This window comes from Grammomys surdaster, unplaced genomic scaffold, assembly GCF_004785775.1.
Source record: "Grammomys surdaster isolate TR1022 unplaced genomic scaffold, NIH_TR_1.0 201, whole genome shotgun sequence".
Classification (NCBI taxonomy): Eukaryota; Metazoa; Chordata; class Mammalia; order Rodentia; family Muridae; genus Grammomys; species Grammomys surdaster.
In genome coordinates, this window is record NW_021604646.1 from 9,682,335 (window position 1) to 9,708,545 (window position 26,211).

A 26,211-nucleotide genomic window follows, 5' to 3' on the forward strand; every position below is an offset into this window, starting at 1 on the left:
TGACCCCTGATCTTTTACAGAAAATTGCTGCTGTTGCTGGCTGTAAAACGACTACATCAGCTACCATGGTTCACTGCCTGCGCCAGAAGACAGGGGAAGAGCTCTTGGAGGTCTCACTGAAAATGGTAGGTATGCCTAACCTCGTGCTTCCCACCCTGTGCACTTGGCTCAGGTTTGTTTCATTCGGCTGTCATCTGAAATAGTTGTTACCTCTCAGGACAATGTCAATCTTGAGGTTGTCACTGCCTCCTTAACCATTTCCTAAAATGTGAAACTGCCGAGTAAGAGCATTTTATAAGAACTCACATGATCATTCTCCAGCTTTATCAACGTTTAATGTCATGGTATTCTTGGTTTTTTTTTTCAGGTGTATCTAAAGTTATAAAATAATCCACATTTCTATGCATAATCAACAAAACGAAATGGAGCAGGGGGAAAGATCATGCAATGCAAGGCTTCTAAGAAAAGTGCTACATACAATCTAGGAGCACTTGTCCAGGGAAGGTGTCACTCACAGTGGACAGGGTTCTCCCATATCAATCATTAATCAAGAGAATTCACAAGCACGGCCACAGGACAATCTAATGGAGGCAATTTCACAATTGAGATTCTCCCATCGTAGGTGACTCTAGTCTGTGTCAAGATGAGGAAACTAAGTAACACAACATCCATTTCCCCATCCACCTACCATCAATCTATCCATCCTCGTAACTGATTCTATTAATTATTTTCTCACTAATCCAGTAGAGAGCCATCTAAAATGTTTAATTCTTCTATTTTTAATCTATCTAATATTCATTAATCATCCAGCCAACCTGTATCTACATGCTTTTACTTTGACCTTCAAAACAGAGGTTTCCCTTGGACCCTATGGAAGCTCTCTGACATTATGATGTTTCTGCTTGTCCATGGACTGATCCATTGTGGGCAAAGGGTCTCCTTTTTCAGGTTTATGTAAGGAGATCAAGGTGTTCGAAGAATTAAGACAGGGCTATTTTCTAATTCTGAGAAAATAGGCAATTGTTTCAGCTACTCTCCATGTGGCACAGGAGGACTCAGCTTGCACAGGAATAGTAAGCCACTTTGAGGAAACCAAGAGAATCCAATATCTAAGAATATTCTACAATATTTAAGATCTTGTAGAAATATGTTCATGATTATCTATTGGTCACAACATGCATTCACATGCACTCATGCACATGAGTGTGCACATACACACAACTGACTCTTGGATGATGGCAGCACAATTTACAATGGAGGCACTATAGTAATTGCTTCCCATATGCAAATGAGCCCCATTAGCTAGAGTGCTGTGGTGCAATCACTGTAGTCCTTACAATAAAGAAAAGCATGGATTACAATGATTTTCAGTGAGCTTGGTGGCTTCAGTTATCTGAGTCCAGATGAGAACCCTGTTTGGTGTCCATTGAACAGAATAAAAATATGTATTATAATAGAATCACTATGCAATTGGAATGTTCTGAAAAGATGCTGTAGACCATGGCTATACCCAGATGCTCTGAAGATACTTGTGAATTTACCAACTCTATTATTCAATTTTCTGTTGTTTTTTCCAGCATCCCAAAGTCATATCTTATCTGCTTAGAAGGTATTTTTTCCTTTATTTAAGCAGTAGGTTTAGTGTAAACTCAGTTGGACCAATATGATTTTACCAAGATTTCTGACTTACATGGAAGTAGACTGTAAGGGAGGTTAGATGCCAAAACAGCACCTGGGTAGACTCAATACTGCATTAAACCAGACAAGAGACTGGGTGGATTGAACCTGAGAAGTGGAGTGTAAGATGTGGTTGGAATCTGGGATCTTCCTTAACTGCTCCTCATCCTGAGAGAAATGACGCTCCGGATCATGTGTAGTTGCCTTTCATGAAGCAGGACCGAGGAAAGGGGAAAATCGTGGAAAAGCTTTCTGCTGTTCCATCCCAACTGTAGCCTTATCTCCTGCACTTGACCTCTGGATGCCGCCTACCACCACTTTGACCTAATTCCACTATCCTGCAAAGGAGACACTGGGGTACTGTTGCCAGTGAGGAGAGGTGAGATTAGGAGCACAGGTATAGGCATTAATCATTCTTCCCAGAGTTCCAATGACCCTGAATGGATTCCAAAGCCTGTTTCTCTGCTGTCATCACCCCTGCATCATCATGATCCTTCCTGTACCCATTCCCAAAGGACCCTGACCATGTTTCATTTCTGTTATCATGATAAACTATAACAACAACAACAACAACAACAAAAAGCCAACTTCAGGGAGAGATTGTTTGTTTTAGCTCACAATTCCTAGGTATAGTCTATTATTATAGGGAAATCAGAGGGATTGGAACTTGAAGCAGCTGGAATATCGTACCAACAGTTGAGACCAGAGAGAAATGATTGGATACACACACCCTTGCTTATTGTGCTCAATTATGCACCCTTATACAGGAAATGATGCCCCCTTCAGTAGTCTGGATCTTTCTACACCAATTAAATTAATTAGGATACCCATCAATGGACAAGCCTACCACAGTATAGACGCTACCTTCACTGAGACTCTCTTCCTAGGTCGTTCTGGATGGTACCAAGCTGACAAAGCTAACCATCACAGACCAAGTATTAGGTTCTCTTAATCAAGGAAGAATCAGGAGAGACAACCTAATACCTCCGAGGCCAAGCTCAAGGGATCAGCTTTTGTACAAAGAAATTTTTCTCCCACCTTCAATTTCTCTGCCTTTTTTCCCCACAGAAATTCGGGGCTGTCGATTTTCTTGGAGACCCTAGAGAGGTAAAGTCCTTTGTTTTCCGAATTATGGGTTCTTATAATCCTTGTAAGTCTTCATATGAAGGAAGAATTCTCATTTGTAGAACAGTACTGTTCCTTGTGTGCACGGTACTGTGATCCAAAGAAGGGAAATCACTCGTAAGGCTTACATAGCTAGGAGGACCAGAGGTAAGACGACATGATCCTAGCCCATTGCTCCCAGTCAGCAACTTGGTATCCCCCAGAGGAACCCATCCCCTAGTAAGTGAAATTTCCTGCTTTTATAACCCTGTAAGAGCAGGATGCACCAGAATTTTCCATGCTCAGGAGACTGTGATGGCTAAGAAACCCTGGAGACATCAATAGGAAGCACAGGTCTCTGAGGAGACACAGGTTTGATATGGTGTGAAGGGGGAGAATTTAATCTTAGTGCTGAGAACACCACTGTTACAGAAACTATTTAATACTAATCTGGGGTTTCTTCCCCGTCTATATCATTTTGTTCCCAGATAAAACACACATATAACCTTTATATTTACAATAAACCTTAAACAGTAAAAGAGCTGGGCAGATATCTACTTTCTATGCTATTAGAATCAACTTTCCTATTGACAACCCTGAGTTATTATTTACTGTGTTTCATTTGGGCTGCTCTTAACTCTAATTGGCCAGCACCCAGGGCGATGTTTTCTTGAACTCATCTAATCCATGGCAGCTTCTCTCCTTCCCCTCCTCCTCCTCTTCCTCCTCTTCTTTCTCTTCCTCCTCTTTCTCCTTCTCTTCCTCTTCCTCTTCCTCCTCATCGTTCTCCTCCAACCCCAAGCCTGGGAATTCTAAAAGCTGCCTATGTCTCTTCTGCCCAGCTATTGGCTGTCAGGCATTTTTATTCACCAATCAGAAATTACTTGGGGGCTAGGTTACATAGTGTCACATGGGTCTATGTGTGGACTCTCTTATCTTGGGTGCCCACACTTAGCATTATAATGCATAGCAAGACCAACCCTCAACTCACCACCCTCTTAGCACCAGCCAGGAAACTCTAATGGTGCCTTCCATCTCATCCCTCCTGCTCTTCCCCCTCCAGCGCTGGCCAGGAGATTAGCTATGCAGCATCTTTAGTCCCAACCCCTGTGCTACCTTTCTAGGGATCTGAGCACTTCTCTGAAGGGTCCCATGAGAAAGAAATGAGAGTCTTTCAACATCCAGAAAAGCTTCAAGAAGCACTCACTATATGGCAGGATGTGATTTATGAAACAGACAAGTTGTTTTCTTATTGTGGTTTTTATTTTACATGGTTTCTATTTTCATGGATAGAGTCATGGTAAAGACAGTGGGAGCTGGAGAGCTGCATCTGGTTTGATGTGAGCAGCAGGGTCAGGAGGTGGCTTGAATGGTTGGTAGCCTCTCAGTGGAGTTCAACCTGGAGATTGACGTGCCTCTAATAGAGAAGAGCTTCTGTAAGGGTCTGCTGTAGGAGACCAGTGTGTTTGGGGTGGAAATAATTAGGAATGAACGGGCCTGAGGCTAGGTAGGTAGTAGAGGCAGGAGGTAGAGTTCGTCAATGAAAGATTTGCACTATGATTCAGCATGGAGCTCAGAAGGTGTCTGGAGGACTATGAACAATAACATAGTAAATTTACTAATGTCTTTGGCTAGAGTGTGATACTAGACTGCAGAGAAGGGACAGCTTGAGGAACACTGGGACAAGAATATACTGGGGCATGGGCAGTCAGGTGGCGATATATTGTTGGAATCTGAAAACTGTGAAGGAATATCTATCTGACCAGGACTTACTGTGGATGTGTGTAAAGATAAAGGAAGGAGGCCCAAGGTTTCTCTCACCCAAGCAGGTACAGGGGAGCAACAACAAGAATCCCAGAGGACACTGGCAATTGCTCAGATTGTCAGAGTTGCTACTGAGGGAGACCTCCTCTTGGATCCAGTTCAACCTGATTTTCCCCTCTGTGTCTATCACTTTTACTATTTTCCCATGATGTCACCAGACTTACTTTTATGAAAATAAGAGATGCCAGCCATCTTAATAACCTGACCATTATTTTAAGATGGAAACCCCTCCATGGAGTGGGTCCTATAAAACATTACTGAGTGCCAGGGATGTTCCAGACATTAAGCAGATGATATACTCTACCCTTTCCTCTCTGTATCCTGTCCTTAAGCATTCCTCCAACCCATGACTATTTGAAAGTCTCAGAAATGGCCACACACATGCTACTTTGCTCATGAGGTCATATCCTGCTCATTGTTTGGGATGCTTGTGCCCAGTGCCCAATAAAGAGGGCACATGATGCTCTGCTCAGTGTGGCCAGCATGTATCTTCTTTCAGAGAAGCTGCTTCTGTTGTCTGCTCCTTTACAGCCTTTCTGCATTGCAGTTTTTCTATGGCAGGAGTAATTGTAAAGAGGTCCTAGTTTCTATTGTCAGCCTGTTGGAGGAGGGTTTGGCTCTCCCCTGCATCACTCAGATATAGAATCAAGTCACAGATTGGTCACCTTGAGTGATAAATTATAAATTTGATGTCTTCTTAATACTAATTTATTTTAACTGTACAAATTTAGATGTGCACTAATGGATATCATCTACTGTATCAATGTCCCTAATCATAAATTTTGTGTTTGGGAATTCACTTACTTAGTCAAACACCTCTGCAACCCAAAATCATCACTTACAGCATTACCCTGGCTATCTTCACAGTAAGTGTAGTAGAGCAGGTAATGCCAGGTTCTATTTGAGCCCAAAGAGAAAATACTTTGTCTTCTTGCATGTTCTCTTAAACTCACAATTGTGTTGCTATTGAGTTCTATATTTAAGAATGGTACTTTATTGGTTTTTAAAATGGTCTTTGTGATCATGGGTTTGGAGATAACTCTTGGATACTAGTGAATTTAGCAGTTTGTATATAACAAGATCCTGGTTCCTCCTTACTAGAGCCTATTAATGGTTAGTAATGTATAATAAAAGGCAGGACCCTGTCAGCCCCTCTAGTATCTTGACTTATTGTTGATATGGTCTGCCTTGTGTGTGTTCAGTGTGGCTTATATATTATTGATAGAAATTGTTGTCTAGGGGAAGGTGGTTTCACATGCTTCTCCTCTGTCTCCCAATACTTCCTGCCATTCCAGAATGTTCCCTGAACCTTAGTAAGGGTAGTATACATATTTCATTTATACTTGGGCAGGACAATCACAGACATTATATTTTCATCTTCCCAGAGCTATCCCTTCCTCCCTACTGTGATTGATGGAGTGGTCCTGCCAAAGGCACCAGAAGAGATCCTGGCTGAGAAGAGTTTCAATGCTGTCCCCTACATGGTGGGAATCAACAAGCATGAGTTTGGCTGGACCATTCCAAACGTGAGAGCATATGGCCTCTTTTATAGATGTACTCACAGTCCCAACCGTCACAATCCCGCTCTGCTCCCAAGTCTTCCTTCTACTTCCAGTTTCCTTAGAGACCATGAGAGATACCCCATTGCCATGAGTGAGCATTTCCATAGTTGCTCAGAAATCCAAACTATCTTCCGGTAATTTTAGCCCTGGCAACCTCTCTCCCCAAGTGCTAACTGTTTTGAAAGAGTTTCCAAATTCATAGGCTGGCAGGGCCTGATATAATATCTGTGCAGATAGAACAACTGAGGACATTTACAAAGAAGAGGGAGCTGGGGTGCAGAGGTCAGGCATGGCACAGCAGCTTCTACCTTAGACGTGAACTTGCAGGTCCCACAGATTTTTCACAGGTGCTCTTATGTGCCCCATTGTTGAGACTCAGAGACAATTCAGTGAGTTAGTATGAAAGTCAAGAAGGACATTTTAACATGTTTTAATATGTTGTAGATAAAGTCAGACACTGAGTAATCAAATTAGGAACTTTCAGTTCACTCCTAATAGTATGACAGACATATGGAAAAGGGAAGGCTTGGCTGAGTTGGATCCCTGGCTCCCATATCTAGGTAGGTTTCAAGGCTGGGAGCTCAAGGAGGCTTTCTGATATGAATGGCGAGTCTATCACAAAGCTATTGAATTTCATCCATGCTCTCTCATCAGGACTAGAAGTTATAAGCTACAATAAAATTCTCACCAAAGTGAGTCTGTTGTCCTCCACGGAGGCCACAAAGAGGACCCAGCATTATCTCTTCCAGATGTTTACATTTCCAAAAGCTTTCAAATGTCACAAGCAGATTTTTTCCTCAAGTCTTGAGAAAGTAATTCTGGCAAAGAAACTGCAACTCACAGGATAGAGAAAGGATTCGTAGGTGCAAACTCTCTAACTCTCCAAGAGAAGGCTCAGGGCCCAGTCTGCCCATCATCAAGTTCGGACTGGAAAACTGAATAACTTCCACTGAGTGTTCTGAGTGGTGTCATGCTAGGGCATGACCACTAGTTGCTAGAAGCTGTGGTAGAGTAGTCAAATCTTTGCAGAAGTTTGGATGAGGCATGGACTCACAGATGGCTCTACAGTTGTGCTGGAAAAGAACTTCAGGGATCATAAAAAGTATACAGCCACATGGCTGATTTTGGCTCCTTCAGTCACCTGAGACTGTGAACGAGGGCTTGAGTCTCCTGTCCTGAACTCTCACATTATTCTACTGACCAAGATGTTACTTCATTCTTGTGTATGTGTTATACATATATATATATATATAGTATTGGAGCATATATATTAATAGACATATATAGAATATAGGCTTTACAAAGACTATATTTGAATATATGTATATATGTGCTATATTATTATATATAGTATATAATATATACATTTACAATATATACTATATTACATACAGTATACAATGTGTACTGTGTATGACTGTATAATATATTTAGTACAAATATACATATTATATTTTACATGTCACACACACATATCCTTGTACTGTTCATTTGTCACATTGGTTATTTTTTCAAACATGAAATCACACAGCAATCAAGACCCAGTGAAGAAGTTTCCTTCTGTATTGATTTGGTTATTTGGCTTTTGGGTTCCTCCTGTCATGTCTCTACAACTCATGACTGTTTATAAACATATCTTTAATAGTTCTTGGGCTTCCCACTCTCTGAAAGAAAAGTGGACCAGAAGACAGCCGCATCCATCCTGTGGCAGGCCTACCCCATTCTTGTAAGTGTTGAGGGATCATGGGAATTGGTTGAAAAATAAAGATGTTTGTATGTTTTCCCAGAAACACAGACTTAGTCAATGACTGGGAAAGTACTGAGATAGTGGACTCAGTCTGACTTACTTTCTTACTTTCACGTCCTTAGGTGAAACACATTTTTGTGAAACACATGTTTGTAATTTGCAACCGTCTCTGCTGGTGACTGCAGTTAAGTTCTTTGGGAAAGTTTTTGAAAGTTCATAAGCCAAATTGGATGGAGGCATAAGATTTACATAGGTTACTATGAGGAGGTATAGCCAATAGGGACACCATGGTGATTACAGATTTTGGGAATTCTGCTCTTCTAATACACAGGCTGCTGTTATCTGTAGGTCCCTGTGTGTCCTGGGCCCTGTAGAGTTAAAGAGAAGTTACATAGGTGAGAATCTTATGACCTGTATCTTTTTCATTCCATTTCCCAGGAATATTTTATTTTTAGGTTAATTTATTGGCTACTAAAGGTGCCCTTTCCCAGAAAACAAGAGAAGATAGCAAAAATTGCATTTCCCTTGAGGCCCTAGGGGTGATGTGTGTGTGTGTGTGTGTGTGTGTGTGTGTGTGTGTGTGTAGCAAGGAAAGTGCCTTTAAGGACCTAGCTTGAGATATCACCCACTGCAGAACAGTTTTAAAGCCAGTATGTGACTTCAGTCACATGGACTTTGGCCACTGAAGCCAGTGAGACATTAATGATATATTGTGGAAATTCCTAATTTCCAAATTTAAACTTAAAATCTACCAAGAAAGAAGGAACCTAAAGAATTTCTATCATTCTTCTCTGTACCACATTCTTCTCCAGAAGTTGCCCTCTTTTACCCTCATTGCCAAAGCTAGAAGAATTTGGCATAGTACTCAAGTGACTCAGAATCAAAGAATCCCCAGTAACTGTCTGGAAAAAGCCCTTTTTGCAGTAGGTAAGGTGGCCACTTTCTGGTTCATTTCAGAATGTCTCTGAGAAGCTGATCCCGGCAGCTATTGAGAAATATTTAGGAGGGATGAACGACCCTGTTACAATGATAGACCTGTTTCTGGACTTGATTGGAGACGTCATGTTTGGTGTCCCATCTGTAATCGTGTCCCGTAGTCACAGAGGTAAGACTTGAGAATGGTGGAGGAACATAAGACTCACCAGACAAATCTCTAACTTCTTCCCCTCAGCACAGATAGATAGGAAGCCTGCTAAGGGTCAGGTATCAAAGGCTGGCTCCCTATGGCCTGTAATGTTTATTCTTGCTTCTGTTAGTAAGTGTCTATGAGAATAAGGTTCACATGCAATTTAATCTAGGAGGTGATCCCAGAAAACATTCTAAAGAGATGAGAGAGTAAAACTTGGAAAAGATTGAGGCCATCCTGGTGGTCAGCCTACCAAGCCACTTTTGTAGCCTGAAGAACTACACTTTAAATACATTGTTGAACTGTACTTGGTAATATGTTTTGAAGATTTTTGCATCTATGATCATAAACGATGTTGGACTACAGTTTTATTTTCATGTAGTTTCCTTGTTTCCTTTTAGCATCAGGATAATGATGCTCTCAGTAAAACAATTTTACAGAATTTTCTCTCCTTCGAATTTTAGAGCGATTTGGGAAGAGTCTAAGCATTGATATCACCAGCCCTTCTCTTTAATTTGTGGTCTGTTTATCAGTGACATTGCAATAATCCGGGCTTTTGCATTGATGAGGGACTTCTAATTACAGTCTTGGTCTCCTTACTCCATACTGATCTGTTCAGATTGGCTATATCTTCTTGCTTATGACTCTACTTGTCTTATTAAATAAAGCGCTTATTTATCTGTTTTAATCACCATTCAGTTGGCCAAGGTGCTTTGCTCTGTCCAGATATAAATCAGGGAGAAATTCTTCAAGCATGGATCTCTGGCAGGGTTTTTTTTTCGGGGGAGGGGGCAGCTTGCACTGTGGATGTAGGCAGGAGGGATCAACAGCAGGGGCAGCCTCTCATCTTCCAGTCATGTGCTGTTGAGAAACAGCATGAAACCCCTGTAGCTCCTACATAGGTCCAGGAAGCCAAGATTATTTATCCAGCCTTTTGCTGCATTGCTGAAGCTTATACAAAAGCCCCAAGCAAGTGGGCTTGGTTATCCAGATTCTGCGGCCATTAACAGCAATCAATGTTGTTACTCTTGTGTAGGTTCATGAATAGGAAATTCCTTAGCCCTTAATATTGGTCAGTGTCACAACTCTAGCGTTTGACCCAGGATCTGAATCTTTTAACCCTAAACTCTCAATATCCCTTGCAAAATCTTTTGCCAACCAGCATCTGCTGTTTCCTTTTCTGATCTTATCTCTCCATCATCTCTTGCTATCTCTTCTCCCACTGACTTTCTTCCTGGCTCTTTTTTTTTCACAAACTGTCCAGGAGCTTCTGCTTTAGCAACTGGAGCTTTCAACCGCTCTACTGGCTCTGCCATTGCCATTGCTGTCCATTGTTCGTTTCTTTGTGCTACAGCACTTCCCACACTACTGAATTAGCCAAGAGAAGAGATGCTCCAAAGTCTTACATTGGACCTGATGTTTCAGTACCAGGGGAAGGAGCAAAAGAGAGCATCTCTCAGCTATTCCACCAATGCTGAACAGTGTATACCCAAAGGAGAGATATTTGTGTCAAGGGGGTCTTTTGTCTTTAGTCACAGCAGCTGTCTGCTTTGACACCAAGAGAAATGTTGTCTCTCTAACCTAGGATCATCTAGAGTACAACAGAATGTCTAGTACAAGCTATTTCAGACTGTCTGGGTGAGGCTATACCCTCAGTAGCCAGGGCATCCAGCTGTCTTCTGTGTATGGTTGTCTAAGAGTCTGTGGCATATTCAAGGTGGCTGATGATAGCATAAGGGTCATTTGACTGGCTAACTGATGGCTGTTTATACCAAGTCAGCCAGGGCAGGAAAGAGGACCTCAATAGTTGTACACTAGAGAGTCAAGATGCTCCTTCTTCACCACATTTGCTTCTTGACAGGAATGCTAACATCAGAAGGACAATTCACAATAGTGCACAGAACTTAACTGTTGACAACAATAGGATTTTAACACTTACCCAGGCACTAGGTTGAGGCACAATTCTTTCTGTTATCCAATTCTTATGCAATTCTTTGTTTGTAGTAGTCTCATAACGCAGAAATAGTCCAACATACATAAATCAAAAATCACAATCCACCACATAAATGGACTAAAGGATAGAAACCATATGATCATCTCATTACAGAAAAGGCCTTTGGCAAAATCCACCATCCATTCATGATAAAAGTCCTGGAGAAAATAGAGACACAGGGGACATATTTCAAAATGAAAAAGGCAGTATTTAAGAAGCCTACAGTCAAATTATTATAAACAGAGAAACTCAAAGCATTTCCACAGAAGAGAACAAGTCAAGGATGTCCCCTCCCTGCCTTATTCAACATCATACTTGAAGTCTTAGCTAAAGCAATAGACAAATATTGGAGATAAATGAGATATGAATAGGAAAGGAAGAAGTCTAAGTGTCCTTATGATGACAAGATTCTGGATATAAAAGACCTTAAAGACTCCATTAGAAAACTCTTACAGCTGATAAGCATAAGGGATTTTTGAAGTGGAACTCCAGTCTTCAGCCTTGATGACAAGCACTTTGCCTCCTGAGACATCTTGTTAGCCAGTACTCAAATTCAAACAATCTATACTAAGCTAGTAACAGTGTAACTTTGGTTGAGTATAAGAACGCTATACCTTTGCCCCTCAACATATACCTTCTTTTTAATTAATTAATTAATTAATTAATTCATTTTCTATCCCAATCACAGCCCCCTTATTTTCCTCCCAGTCTCACCCTCCCATTCCCCTCCTCCTTCACTGTCTCCTCAGAGAAGGGGAGGGCCCTCATTGGTACCAACTGGCCCTGGCACATCGACTTGGTTCTTGTCCATGGGATGGGTCTCAAGTTGGGCCAGTCATTGGTTGACCATTCCCTCAATCTCTTCTTCATCTTTACCCCTTTACATCATGTAGGTAGGACAAATTTTGGGCCAAAGATTTTGTGGGTGGGTTGGTGTCCCTCTCACTCCACTGGAAGTCCCACCCAGCTAGGGTCACCCCCATAGACTCCTGTCCTAGGTCTCTGGCTCATCTCAAAGATGCCCCACTCCCACTGAATTGTGTTCTCTCTCCCAGTCCTCTCTCCCCATCCTCTCCCCACAACTTTTCCCCTCCCCACCATCTCTCTCACCCAGTTCCCTCTCTTCATCCACCTCTGATGGTTATTCTGTTTCCCATCTTCAAATCTTCTTTTTCAAATGTTTAGCTTGGTGACAGCATCCCCTCTGGTTTGCTTTTATTTTGAGTGTTTCAATTTGTAATTACCAACACATGAGTCTCACCTTCTTTCCAAATCTCACATTGTGATTATAAGAAGTTTAGAAATATCAGAGGTTCTGCAAAAAGTAATACAAATATTTTGGATAGTTTGTGTGTAAGATGTAGTCTCTTGTTCACGAACCATCTCTGCTGCATAGCTGGAATCTGAGTTCTCTTCTAAAGTAATCAAGAGGCAGCAGCAAGATTAAAAACCCTATTTCCAGCAAGTTCTTCTTGATCTTGAAACATCTGTTTCAGAGTCACAGAATTATCAAGTTTACAATAAGGGAAGCTGTGAGAGGTAATTATCCTCATCCTATGCAAGGAGAACATATATTATTAAAAAATTGGCCAGTTGATACATTAGGATGTGATGTAATGACAATAGCATATTAAATATACACAAAATTATTTCAAATGTGTATATATGTTCATCATAAAACATAATTATTAATATATAAAGACTTGTACACATACACAAACACACACCATATGTGTGTGTATCTATCTATATCTATCATCTATCTATCTATCTATCTATCTATCTATCTATCTATCTATCTATCTATCAATCTATCAATCTATCTAAAACATAGCCTGTAAAACAGTGGGACCTTTCTCTGTGTAATAATTATGCATTTTATTTTGTTTTGTTTTTTTTCCCTTTTCTACAAATTTCAATCCTCTTACTATATCCATGGGGGCAAAGTTGTAAACATTTTTCGTCAGGTTGATGTGCTCACCTTTCCCATTTTAAAGTCACTGTTCTGTAGATATCCACTCACTACTGTGACAGTTATGAGGCCCCCTTCCATGCTGGAGCTTTATGAGCAAGTACATAAGGAGTGAAGATTGGTGGCTCCACTAATGCTGCAGTGGCATCTTGACCCATATACAGGACTCTGTTGGTGAGCATGGAAGGCATGGGAGATGAGGCGAGGAGATGGCAGAGGCTAAGTTCATCTTACCTTGGCACTTCTAACTTACCATTACTTTATCACATTAAGATCTTACACTCAGGCCAAGCACACAGCTGGATATGAAATATGAAACCTCCAGTTTCTGCATGGATTATTTTTTGTTGAGGTTTGGCCTTTTGCTATGTATTGTAATGCTAAATGCTGGCTCTCAGTCCCTGGTTGCCCCCATAGATGAGAGAATCTGCATGTAGACCCAAGTGACGCTATGTGACCTTACCCACTAAGTTATTTCAGATTGGTGAGTAAAGATGCCTACAGACAATAGCTAGGCAGAACTGAGATAGGCGGGGCTTGGGGCTCCAAGACTTGGGATCTGAGGAGAACCAAGAGGAGAGGGAGAAGGAGGAGAGAAAAAAAGATGCCATGAGTTAGGTGCGTCATGAAAACATGGCCATGAGGACTGGCCAATTGAAGTTAAAAGCAGCACAAACGGAACATGGCAAATTATACTTTGGGGTTATTAATGGGGAAATAAATTTTAATAGCTTATAGGGTAGGTATCTGCCCAGATCTGGTGCTGATTAAGGCTTATTATAATAATAATAAAAGTTATGTGTCTTTTATCTAGGAACTGAATGTTCAAAAGCAGAGTAGAAACCTCCCGATTGAGATTAAATAATTTCTACAACAATTTTTACTCTAATTATCATAATTTTCAGGGAGACAAATAGGATTTTGTTCAGCCTGCTCAGTAGAGTTGAGAACAAACCTAGGAATGCTCAAAGCTAGGCATACAAAAGACATTGTGAGTTCTACGCTGTCTTGGAACAACCATATCATCACTAAACGCACATACAGGATACACTAACTGTTCATTTAATAAACACCTGGCTTAAATCATAATTCTGTATCAACTAGCAATGCTACATACATTGCTTTATTTTCCTCTCTGTCGTGGGAGAATATTGATTATTTTTAATAGCCTAATTTAGTCTCTCACTTTGATTTTTTATGTGAGTGCTTTTTATTTTTACTTTTTATTAATTATTTTATTTATTTACATTTCAAATGTTGTCCCTTTCCCGGTCTCCCCACTCCAAAGCCCCTCCTCATCCTCCCTCTCTTTGCCTCTAAAAGGGTGTTCCCCTACCCAGCCACCCACTCCCAGCTCACTCCTTCAACATTTCCTTTGCTGGGGCAACAACCCTCCACAGGACTAAGCACTGTCACTCCCATTGATGTCAGATCAGGCCTTCCTCTGCTACATATGTAGTGGGAGCCATGGACCAACCCATATATACTCTTTGGTTGATGGTTTAGTCTTTGGGAGCTCTGTGGGGCCTGGTTAGTTGATATTGTTGTTCTTTCTATGGGGTTTCAGTCCCCTTCAGCTCCTTCAGTCCTTCCCCTAACTCTTCCATTGGGGTCCCTGGCTCAGTCCAGTGGCTGGTTGTGAGTAACTGTGTCTTAGTCAGGTGCTGGCAGAACCACTCAGAGGACAGCCACACCAGGCTCCTGTCTGCAAATACTTCTTACCATCAGCTGTAGTGTCAGGGTTTAGTGTATGCAGATCCCAACGGGGTGTGGTTTCTGGATGGCCTTTCCTTTAATCTCTGCTACATTTTTTTTTTTTTTGTCCCTGTGTTTTCTTTAGACAGGAACAATTCTGGGTTAAAAATTTGGAGATAGGTGAGTGGCCCCATCCCTCCACTAGGAGCCATGTCTATCTACAGGAGGTGGTCTCTTCAGGTTCTATATCTCTTCTGTTGGATATTTCGGCTAATGTCATCCCCGCTAGGTTATGGGAGCCTCTTGAATCCCTGGTATCTGGGACTTTCTAGTGGTTCTGCCCCCCTACCCCCACCCCACCACTGTTCCCTATCCTTCCACAGCTGCTCATTTTTATTCATTCTTCTGGCCCTCTGGACTTCTCTCCGGTCTCTTTCCATACCTGGTCCTGCCCCCTTTTTCCTCCCCCACCCCTCTCCCATCCAGGTCCCTCCATCCCTCTGCCTCCCTTGATTATTTTGTTTCCCTTTCTAAGTGAGACTGAAGCATCCACACTTTGTCCTTCCTTTTTGTTAAGCTTCATACAATCTGTGAGTTGTATCATCGGTACTCTGAGCTTTTGGGCTAATATCCGATTATCAGTGAGTACATACCATGTATGTCCTTTTGGGTCTAGGTTACAGCATTCAGTATGATATTTTCTAGTTCCATCCATTTGCCTACAAAAATGCATGAAATCATCATTTTTAATAGTTGAATATTACTCCATTGTATATATGTACAACATTTTCTGTATCCATTCTTCAATTGAGGGACATCTGGATTGTTTCCGGATTCTGGTTACTATAAATAAGGCTGCTATGAACATGTGGAAAATGTGTCCTGGTTATATGTTGGAGCATCTTTTTGGTATATGCCCAGTAGTGGTATAGCTGGGTTTTCAGGTAGAACTATTTCCAGTTTTCTGAAGAACCACCAGATTGATTTCCAAAGTGGATGTACCAGCTTGCCATCCCACCAGCAATGAAGGAGTGTTCCTCTTTCTCCACATCCTCACCAGCATCTGCTGTATTCTGGGTTTTTGCTCTTAGCCATTCTGATTGGTCTGAGGTGGAATCTCAGGGTCATTTTGATTTGCATTTCCCTGATGACTAAGGATGTTGAACATTTCTTTAGGCGCTTCTCAGCCATTCGAGTTTCTTCAGTTGAGAATTCTTTGTTTAGCTCTTTACCCCACTTTTAATAGGGTTGTTTCATTTTCTGAAGTCTAATTTCTTGAGTTCTTTGTATATTTTGGATTAGCCCTCTATTGGATGTAGGGTTGGTAAAGATCTTTTCCCAATCTGTAGATTGCTGTTTTGTTGTCCTATTGACAGTGTCCTTTACAGAAGCTTTTTATTTTCATGAGGTCCCATTTGTCAACTGTTGATCTTAGAAATGGAGCCATTGGTATTCTGTTTAGGAAATTTCCCCTTGTGCTGATATGTTCTAGACCTTTTCTCACTTTCTTTATTAGATTCAGCGTATCTGGTTTTATGTGGCGGTCCTTGATCTATTTGGACTTGAGCTTTGTACAAGGAGGTAAAAATGGATCAATTTGCATTCTTCTACATGTAATCTACCAGTTAGACCAGCACCATTTGTTGAAAATGCTGTTTTTTGCACTATATGGTTTTGTCTCCTTTGTCAAAAACCTAGCGACCATAGGTGCTGAGTTTATTTCTGAGTCTTCAATTCTATTCCATTGATCTACCTGCCTGTCTCTGTACCAATACCATGTGTTTTTTAAATCACTATTGCTCTGTAGTACAGCTTGTGGTCAGGGATGGTGATTCCCTGGAAGTTCTTTTATTATTGAGAATTTTTTTCGCTATCCTGGGTTTTTAGTTATTCCAGAAGAAGCTGAAAATTCCTATTTTTATCTCTGTGAAGAATTCAGTTGGAATTTTTATGGGGATTACATTGAATCTGTAGATTGCTTTTGGTAAGATGGCCATTTTTACTATGTTAATTCTACTGATCCCTGAGCATGGGAAATCTTTCCATTTTCTGAAGTTTTCTTCAATTTCTTTTCTTCAGAGACTTTAAGTTCATGTCATATAGATCTTTTACTTGCTTTGTTAGAGTTACGACAAAATACTTTATATTATTTGTGACTATTGTGAAGGATGTTGTTTCCTTAATTTTTTTCTCAGCCTGTTTATCCTTTGTATAGAGGAAGGCCACTGATTTGTTTGAGTTAATTTTATATCCAGCTACTTTACTGAAGTTGTTTATCAGGTGGAGGAGTTCTCTGGCAGAATTTTTGGGATCTCCTATGTATACTATCATATCATCTGCAAATAGAGATACCTTGATTTCTTCCTTTCCGATTTTGTAACCCTTTGACTTCTTTTTGTTGTCTAATTGCACTAGCTAGAACTTCCAGTGCTATATTGAATAAATAGGGAGAGAGTGTGCAGTCTTGTCTTATTCCTGATTTTAGTGGGATTGCTTCAAGTTTCTCTCAATTTAATTTGATGTTAGCTGTTGGATTGTTATATATTGCTTTTATTATGTTTAGGTATGGGCCTTGAATTCCTGATCTTTCCAAGACTTTTAACATGAAGGATTGTTGTATTTTGGCAAAGGCTTTTCCAGCATCTAATGAGATGATAATGTGATTTTTTTTCCTTTGAGTTTGTTTATATAGTGGATTATGTTGATGGATTTTCATATATTGAACCATCCTTTCAACCCTGAGAGGAAGCCTACTTGATTGTGATGAATTATAGTTTTGATATGTTATTGGAGTCAGTTTGTGAGAATTTTATTGAATAATTTTGCATTGATATTCATAAGTGAGATTGGTCTGAAGTTCTCTTTCTTTATTGGGTCTTTGTGTGGTTTAGGTATCAGTGTAACAGTGGCTTCATAGAATGAATTAGGTAGTATTCCTTCTCTTTTTATTTTGTGGATTAGCTTAAGAAGTATTTTTATTAGGTCTTCTTTGAAGGTCTGATAGAATTCTATAATAAAATCATTTAGCCCTGGGTTTTGTTTGCCTTTTTTGTTTGTTTGTTTGTTTTTGTTTTTTATTGGAAGACTTTCAATGACTGCTTCTATTTCCTTATGGGTTATGTGACTATTTAGATAGGTTATCTGGTCCTGATTTAACTGTGATATCTGGTATCTGTCTTAGGAAATCATCAATTTCATCTAGATTTTCCAATTTTGTTGAGTATAGACTTTTGTAGTAGGACCTGATGATTTTTTGAATTTTCTCAGTTTCTGATGTTATGTCTCCCTTTTATTTCTGATTTTGTTACTTTGGATACTGTCTCTGGGCCCTTTAGTTAGTTTGTCTAATCTAACTATCTTGCTGATTTTTTCGAAGAATCAGCTTTTGTTTTTTTTTTGGTTTTTTTGTTTTGATTCTTAGTACTATTCGCTTTGTTTCTATTTGGTTGATTTCAGCCTTGAGTTTGACTATTTCCTGCTGTCTTGTGTGTTTGCTTCTTTTTTTTTCCTAGACCTTTCCTATGTGCTATTAATTTGACAGTGTAGGATCTCTCCAATTTCTTTGTGAAGGCACTCATTGCTACGAATTTTCCTCTTAGCACTGCTTTTATTTTGTCTCATAAGTTTCAATATGGTGTGTCTTCATTTTTGTTAAATTCTAGAAAGTTTTTAGTTTCTTTCTTCATTTCTTTCCTCACCAGGTCATCATCAAGTAGAAAGTTTCCATGAGTATGTGAGCTTTCTGTTATTTTTGTTATTATTGAATTTTAGTTTTAGTCTGTGGTGATTTAATGAAACACATGAGATTATTTCAATTTTCTTGTATTTGCTTAGGTTTGTTTTGTTTCTGATTATATGGTCAGTTTTAGAAAAGGTACCACGAAGTGCTGAGAAGAAGGTATATTGTTTGTTTTAGGGTGAAATGTTCTGTAGATATCTGTTAAGTCCATTTGGTTCATAATGTCTGTTAGTTTCACTGTGTCTCTGTCTAGTTTCTGATTGGATGACCTGACCATTGGTGAAAGTGGGGAGTTGAAGTCTCCCATTATTATGTGTGAGGTTCAATGCCTGTTTTGAGCTTTAGTAACATTTCTTTTACCAATGTGGGTACTCTTCCATTTGGGGCTATGATGTTCAATTGAGACGTCATCTTGACGGATTTTTCTTTTGATGTGTATGTAATGTCCTTCTCCAGCTCTTTTGATAGTTTTCTGGTTGAAAGTCTATTTTATTGGATATTAGAATGGCTATTCCAGCTTGTTTCTTGGGACCATTTGCTTGGAAAAATTTTCCAGCCCTTTAGTCTGAGGTAGTCTGTCTTTGTCACTGAGATGTTTGATGTATGCATCAAAATTCTGGGGCTTATTTAAGTATCCAGTCTGTTAGCCCATGTCTTTTTATTGGAGAATTGAGTTTATTTATGTTGAGAGATGTTAAAGATCAATGATTGTTGGCTCCTGTTATTTTTATTGTTAGATGTGGTATTATGTTTGTGTGGTTCTCTTCTTTTCGGTATGTTGTAAGATGATTAATTTCTTCATTTACCTTGGGTGTAGTTTCCCTCATTGTGTTGGAGTTTTCCTTGTATTATCATTTGTAGGGATGGATTAGTGGAAAGATATTGTTTAAATTTGGTTTTGTCATGGAATATCTTGGTTTCTCCACTATAGTGATTGAGAGTTTTGTTGGGTATAGTATCCTGGGCTGGCATTTGTGTTCTCTTAGGGTCTGTATGGGATCTGTTCAAGATCTTTTGGCTTTTATAGTATCTGGTGAGAAGTCTGGTGTAATTCTGGTATGTCTACCTTTGTATTTTACTTGGTCTTTTCCCCTAATCACTTTAATATTTTTCTTTGTTCTGTGTATTTAGTGTTTGATTATTATGTGAGGGGACGAATTTCTTTTCTGGCCCAATCTATTCTGTGCTCTGTAGGCTTCTTATAAATTTATGCGCATCTCTTTCTTTAGGTCAGGGAAGTTTTCTTCCATGATTTTGTTGAAGATGTTTTCTGGTCCTTTGAATTGGGAATCTCCACTCTCTTCTATTCCTATTATTCTTAGGTTTGGTCTTTTCATTTTGTCTTGAATTTCCTGGATGCTTTGCATTAGAAGCTTTTTGCACTTTGTGTTTTCTTTGATTGTTGTGCCACTATCCTCTGTGATATCTCCTATGCCTGGGATTATCTCTCTTCCATCTCTTGTATTCTGTTGCATCTATAACTCCTGATGTCTTTCCTAGATTTTCCATCTCCAGGGTTACCTCCCTTTGTAATTTCTTCATTGTTTCTATTTCCATTTTTAGATCCTGGACATTTGTGTTCAGTGCCTTCACCTGTTTGAGTGAGGTTTCCTGTGCTTTTGAAAAGGGATTTATGTGTTTCCTCTTAAAGGGCTTCCACTTGTTTACCTGTGTACTCCTGTATTTCTTTAAGGGAGTTATTTATGTCATCCTTAACATCCTTTATCATCCTTATAAGATGGGATTTAAAGTCTAAATCTTGCTTTTCTGGTATATTAGGGTATCTAGGGCTTGCTGTGGTGGGAGAACTGGGTTGTGATGGTGCCAAGTGGCATTGGTTTCTGTTGCTTATGTTCTTGTACTTGCCTTTCAACATTTGATTATCTCTCGCATTAACTTACCTTGCTGTATTTAACTGAAGTCTGTCCCTCCTGTGAGCCTGATTATGATGGACCTCCTTGAGTCAGGCTGTCTCTAGGTGTGGGAGGGAGTCTGGAGCTCCCAATCTGAAAGCCTGGTTATGATGGATCTCCTAGGGGTCAAGGATCTCCTGGGAGTCAAGCCGTCTCTGGATGTTGACGTGGGGGTTACTAGAGCATCTGATCTGCCTCCTGGTGCAGATGTGGACTGGAAGGATGATGTCCATAGCCTTATTAAAACTATGTTTATCTCTCCCACAGGTGAAGAATGTAGTCAAGCACAGGACCTAAGGCTGTGACACCATCCAGGTGTGTGTCTGGTAATGTAACTGTGCATGTATCCTTGTCTCCACAGATTCTGGAGCCCCCACCTACATGTATGAGTATCAGTATCGTCCAAGCTTTGTATCAGACAATAGACCCCAGACATTGTTAGGAGACCATGCTGATGAACTCTTCTCTTTATGGGGAGCCCCATTTTTAAAAGGTAATGTCTCTTTGTTGGCTGTATCCTTGGTGATATGATGCCTCAGTTTGTGTCTTGCCTTGATTGCCTTGAACTAATTTCTCCTTTTAAACTGGTTTTCTTTATGCTTTGGACAGGGATCAGCTATAGGACAGTCCCCAGCCTCTCTCCTTCTCTAACACACATGATAGGATTATGTTAATTTGTGTTCAGGAATAGTCATTCTTAGAATCCTGACCTGTGACACTGGTAGGAAAGGTAGAAGGTCACCACAGGCCTTGCTTTTGGGCAAAAGTGCCAATATTTAATATTCCTCTCATATCTATTAGACTGTAAGTGTAGCAGGGTGTAAGGAAAATTTCTAACCTTGAATAAGGTCTATCATGTTTCTACTCACCATCTGGCAAGCGCATACACACACACACACACACACACACACACACACACACTGATATATTTAGGGAATCTTTCACAAAGGCTTTTAATACCTTGCTTTTCAATAGTTTAGCATATTTTGTGAGTTATGTCTTTCATAGCATACCAGTGTCTCTGAGCATCACTCTACTGGGTATCTACTTGGTATCATTTCAGTTCTATGAAAAGGTATATGAGTAAAAGGTAGCCCTAAGGGCAAGCAACCCTAGTGGTAAATCTGAGGAAGTTGAGTCTTGTTGCTATTAAATCTCAAGGAGGAAATTCCAGGCAGGTGAACATGACAGAGAAAGGCAGAGAACATCTAGAATATTCCTCTTGATTTTAAAATGAGGGCACACTCACCAAGATCTTCTTAAAAGAGCAATAATGCCAACAAACCAGAGCTCCCAGGGTCTAAACCACCAGCTTGGGAACACATAGGGAGGGACCCATGGCTCTAGCTGTATATGTAGGAGAAGATGGCCTTGTCCAGAATAGGTGGGAGAGTAGGTCCTTGGTCCCATGAAGGCTGGATGCCCCAGTGTGGGGGAATTCGAGGCATGGAGGCAGGAGTGGGTAGGTGGGTGGGTGCATAACCTCATAGAAGCAAGAGGAGAGAGGGTGGGATAGGGGGTTTTGGGGTGGGAGGATGGGGAAAGGGGATAACATCTGAAATGTAAGTAAAATATCCAATAAAAATTTAATAACAAAAAAGGCAGATTTTTGACTCAATGAGTATGTAATAAAGGCCAAAAGTGCGTTTCTCCCCTTCAAATAGTAACCAGGCCTGAGTCCATTCATCTTCAAATATCAGGGTAGACAGCACACATGCACAGTAATCCATTCATAGACAAGATGGCATTTCTTAAAGGTGCTCAGATTCAACTACAACTGCTCATTAACCACATTTTAAATTCAGTAGCTATTCTTTTTATTCTTTCTTCATCACAGAGGGTGCTTCAGAGGAGGAGATCAACCTCAGCAAGATGGTGATGAAACTCTGGGCCAACTTTGCTCGGAATGGGTAAGACAGGTGGCTATGAAGCCAAAGCTGGAGGTGTGGTGCAGTGAGTCATACTCATGAGCAAGGACTAGTTTTCTAATGTTTGAGTGATCGTCCTTCTGCCCCTCTGATTATAGCATTCTAACGATGAGAGCTGGGTTCATTCAATATGTAGTTATGATAATATTTGTGATAGTTCAATATGAAGGAGAGAATGTGAATTTTGGCTCAGACTGGGGGTTTGGATCATTTTGTCTATTAGCTCTTGTGTTGGAATAGACCATCATGTGTGGAGCATATGGTAGGACAAAACTCCTTACCTCCTGTCATTCATGAATGGAAAGAAAGGGCCAGGATCCTATTGTAATCCTCAGTGGAAAGTATTCCATGATCATCCTCCTCTAAGTCATCCTTTATTGCTTTTCTTCCAAGTCCCAATGGCACCATTGAGAAGAGATCAAAGCTTCAACCCATGAACACTCGGAGTAGTATTAAGTCCTAAATTATAGCCTCCTGCCCATGACTCCCAGAAGTTCATGCCCATCACAAAAACTGATTTCCACAAATACCTAACTTCTCATTACTTTTAATACTGCTTTGACATCCAAGTCCAAAAGCTTCCCAGTTTCAGGCAAACCTTTGCTATGAGAATCCACACAACAATAAAGTAACACATTTCTAAGATATAAAGAAAACAACCAAACATTGTTGCTCTATGGGGAGGGACAAAAGAATATCAGTGAGGAGCTGGGCTAAAGCAGGTCCAAATTCCAGGATAGAAGAATTTAAATCCTACATCTCCTCTTGGAACATCCAGGAATCTATTAACAGACATGGGCTCTGAATGCTGGGGCATGCATTCTCCTAATGTCTCAATGCCTACAGCCTCTGTAGCTTCTCTTGGGCTCTGTGGTGGTTTAAATATGAATGCTCCCAATAGGCTCATATAGTTGAATGCATAGTCCCCAGGGAGGAAAGCTCTGTGCTTGGATTAGAAGGATTTGTGGGTATGACCTTGTTAGAGGAAGTGTGTCACTCAGGGTGGACTTTGAGGTTTCAAAAGCCCTTGTTAGTCCAGTCTCTCTCTGCCTGTAGATCAAGGTAGCTATCACTCCACTACTATGCATACTGTCATGCTCATGCCATGACAATAATGTACTAAGCCTCTAAAAGTTTATTCAAAGTCCTAGTTAAGTGCTTTATTTTATAAGCGTTTCCTTGGTCATAGTGTTTCTTCACACCAAGAGTGACTAAAACAGACTCATTCTGCTCATGGTCTGAATATTTCCTAGGCTTATGTTCCAAGCTATGCCATTTATAGCTTACTAAGGTCTCCATCAAAATGTCACTTTACTCCCATAGCTTCATGCATCACATGCTCTCAGGGTTGCTAGCTGAGACATCAAATCTTCTACGCACTTGGTGATTGCCCATGCTTTCACTTGAAATCCAGATAGCAACTTTGATGGGCCCATAAGCTTTGCATTTTGCTTGCCTGCAAAATCAGTGCAATGTGATGAAGCCAACTATAGCTTAAGGTGGAGTTAGGCTCTGTGGGCCATTAGCTGTAAAGCCACTGAGAATCTGAACATATAGAAACCAATCATAGAAAATCGATTCTTTATGCCATACTATAGATAAAGGACAGCTAATGCTAATATCTCAAGCAATGTCTTTGAAACAAGTGATACCCTTATAGTGGGCCATCTTGTAGATTCCTGAGACATCCTCAGAAATATGTGCTCCTTTCATCTGTTCAGAAGACTTGCATCTTTATTGGCCCTTTATTATGCTGTTAGTGTTTTCCTTTAATTTCACTGTAAATCTAATTGAAATCAACAAAATATAACCTAACATTGCCTGAAAGCTGTGATGTGTTTGAACAAGCCCATCAGTTATGCAGTCAACTGTCACTGCAACAAGTCTATCAAGAAAGGGCAGGCATGGACAAATGTAGACATAATGGAACACTAATTATCTCTAATCAAGTTCCTCAGAGAGGCTTCATTGCCATTTGAAATGTCACAAACCTGTCTTCTTTCTCTTTAGAACCCATTAGAATGTAGAATCTCCTACTCACCTATTCTGAGTTTACTACAGCATGCTCTTCAAACCTCCAAATTCCTTCATGAACCAATTAAAGAGTATTTCAAACTACAATGACAACTTAACCATAGAGTGACCCCTTTCTCAAAAGCATTTTAGATGTTAGCTTTCAAATACTTCGACAAAATGCCCAAAGTCCAGTCACTCAAATGGATGTTGTATTCTAGCTCTGAGTTTCACTTGGACTTTTCACTTAAGGCTTGTGATGAGGCAGAGCGTCATGTAGTCAGGAAGCCATGACAGGAAGGAGTGAGACCCCAGCACTATCCAAGGCCTCCAGTATTTGCTTCTTCTAACTACACTCCACCCTTTATTCCACTAGCTTCTAGCTCAGTGCCAGCCTGTAACACATGAGGATTTGCAGAGAATGCAAAATGTAAATCATAACAGGCTTTGAAAAAACATCTGTGCCAGGAGATGGAGACCTGTCCATCTGACCTGTGGAAGGTTACAGGCTTCTTGGCAGAGATAAGCCAGGGCATCTTTGAGTATCTTTCAGAACCGTAGAAGCAGCAAGTTTTGGTGAATTTCTCTTTATTCTGTTCACAGGAACCCTAATGGTGAAGGGCTACCTCACTGGCCAGCATATGACCAAAAGGAAGGATACCTTCAGATTGGAGTCCCAGCACAGGCAGCCAATAGGCTGAAAGACAAGGAAGTGGATTTTTGGACTGAGCTCAGAGCCAAAGATACACCAGAGAGGCCATCCAATAGGGAACATGTTGAGCTGTGATCAGGAGGCCCAACCAGTTTTGAACATCTGGAGCTAAAAAAGGGTGTTTATTCATCAGATATTGTTTCCAAAATCAATTGTGTGGTATGCTGTGCAAACATAATAAGGAGAAATATTTCATTTTATGCTTTCAAATTTCAGGGTTTTGTTACTTGGTTTTTGAGACAGGGTTACCTGTGTAGCCTTGGCTTTCCTGAAACGCACTCTGTAGATCAGGCTGGCACTGAACTCAGAAACCCACCTGCCTCTGCCTCCTAAGTTCTGGGATTAAAGGCATGTGACACTATTGACTGGCTATATGCTTTCATTTTTTTGTTTGCTTGTTTCATTTTTTTAATTGGATATTTTATTTACATTTAAGATGTTATCCCCTTTCCCCATTTCCCCCACACACACCCAGAACCCCCCTATCCCATCCCCCTCCTCCTGATTCTATGAGGATGTGTCCCTATTCACCCACCTACTCCCACCTCCCCACCCTCAAATTCCCCCACACTGGGGCATCCAGCCTTCACAGGACCAAGGACTTCCTCTTCCACCTATGCCTGACAAGGCCATACTCCCCTACATATACAGCTGGAGCCATGGGGTCTCTCTCTATGTGCTCCCAGGCTAGTGGTTTAGACGCTGGGAGCTTTTAATGACATCACAAAAACATTCTCTTAGAAATCAAACTTTGGCTCAAAATAGATCTATATGTACTAACTATGTTTACTAATAATGTTTTGCACACTGTGTACAGTTTACCCTTGTGTTATTCAAATGCTCATTTCTCTGCCCTCGTGTCTTGTTTCATTCTGGACACGGCATTGTAATGCATATACCAAGTATTTCCTGTCTCACATTTGTGTAAACTTTTCTTACCACTTATTCACTGCTTTGTCAATAAATGCTGATCACCCAATGGCTGAGCAGAATAGAGAACAGGGAGGGACATCTGCCAAACAGAAGAGGAGAAGGAGAAGGAGGAAGAAGAGGAGGAGGAAGAGGAGGAAGAGAGGAGAGGAGAGGAGAGAGAGAGAGACAGACAGACAGAGAGAGAGACAGAGAGAGATAGAGAGAAAGAGGCTCAGATTAGTGGCAGGATGGAGGAATTAGAGCCATGAAGGAGACAGAAGATCAATAATAATA

General features: G+C 40.5%; 1 protein-coding gene across 1 annotated transcript in view; it reads left to right on the top strand.

Annotated features, from left to right (window-relative positions):
- The window catches only part of LOC114623732 (liver carboxylesterase 1), a 36,361-nt gene extending 11,143 nt beyond the window's left edge, over positions 1-25,218 (top strand). Inside the window, exons 7-14 of the mRNA XM_028770430.1 lie at positions 21-125; positions 2,746-2,784; positions 5,991-6,131; positions 7,813-7,893; positions 8,872-9,019; positions 20,714-20,845; positions 22,190-22,262; positions 24,897-25,218. Of these exons, the coding sequence (XP_028626263.1) occupies positions 21-125; positions 2,746-2,784; positions 5,991-6,131; positions 7,813-7,893; positions 8,872-9,019; positions 20,714-20,845; positions 22,190-22,262; positions 24,897-25,080 (903 nt within the window). The 3' untranslated portion in view covers positions 25,081-25,218. The remainder of the gene's footprint in view (positions 1-20; positions 126-2,745; positions 2,785-5,990; positions 6,132-7,812; positions 7,894-8,871; positions 9,020-20,713; positions 20,846-22,189; positions 22,263-24,896) is intronic.
- Positions 25,219-26,211: the final 993 nt, after the last annotated feature.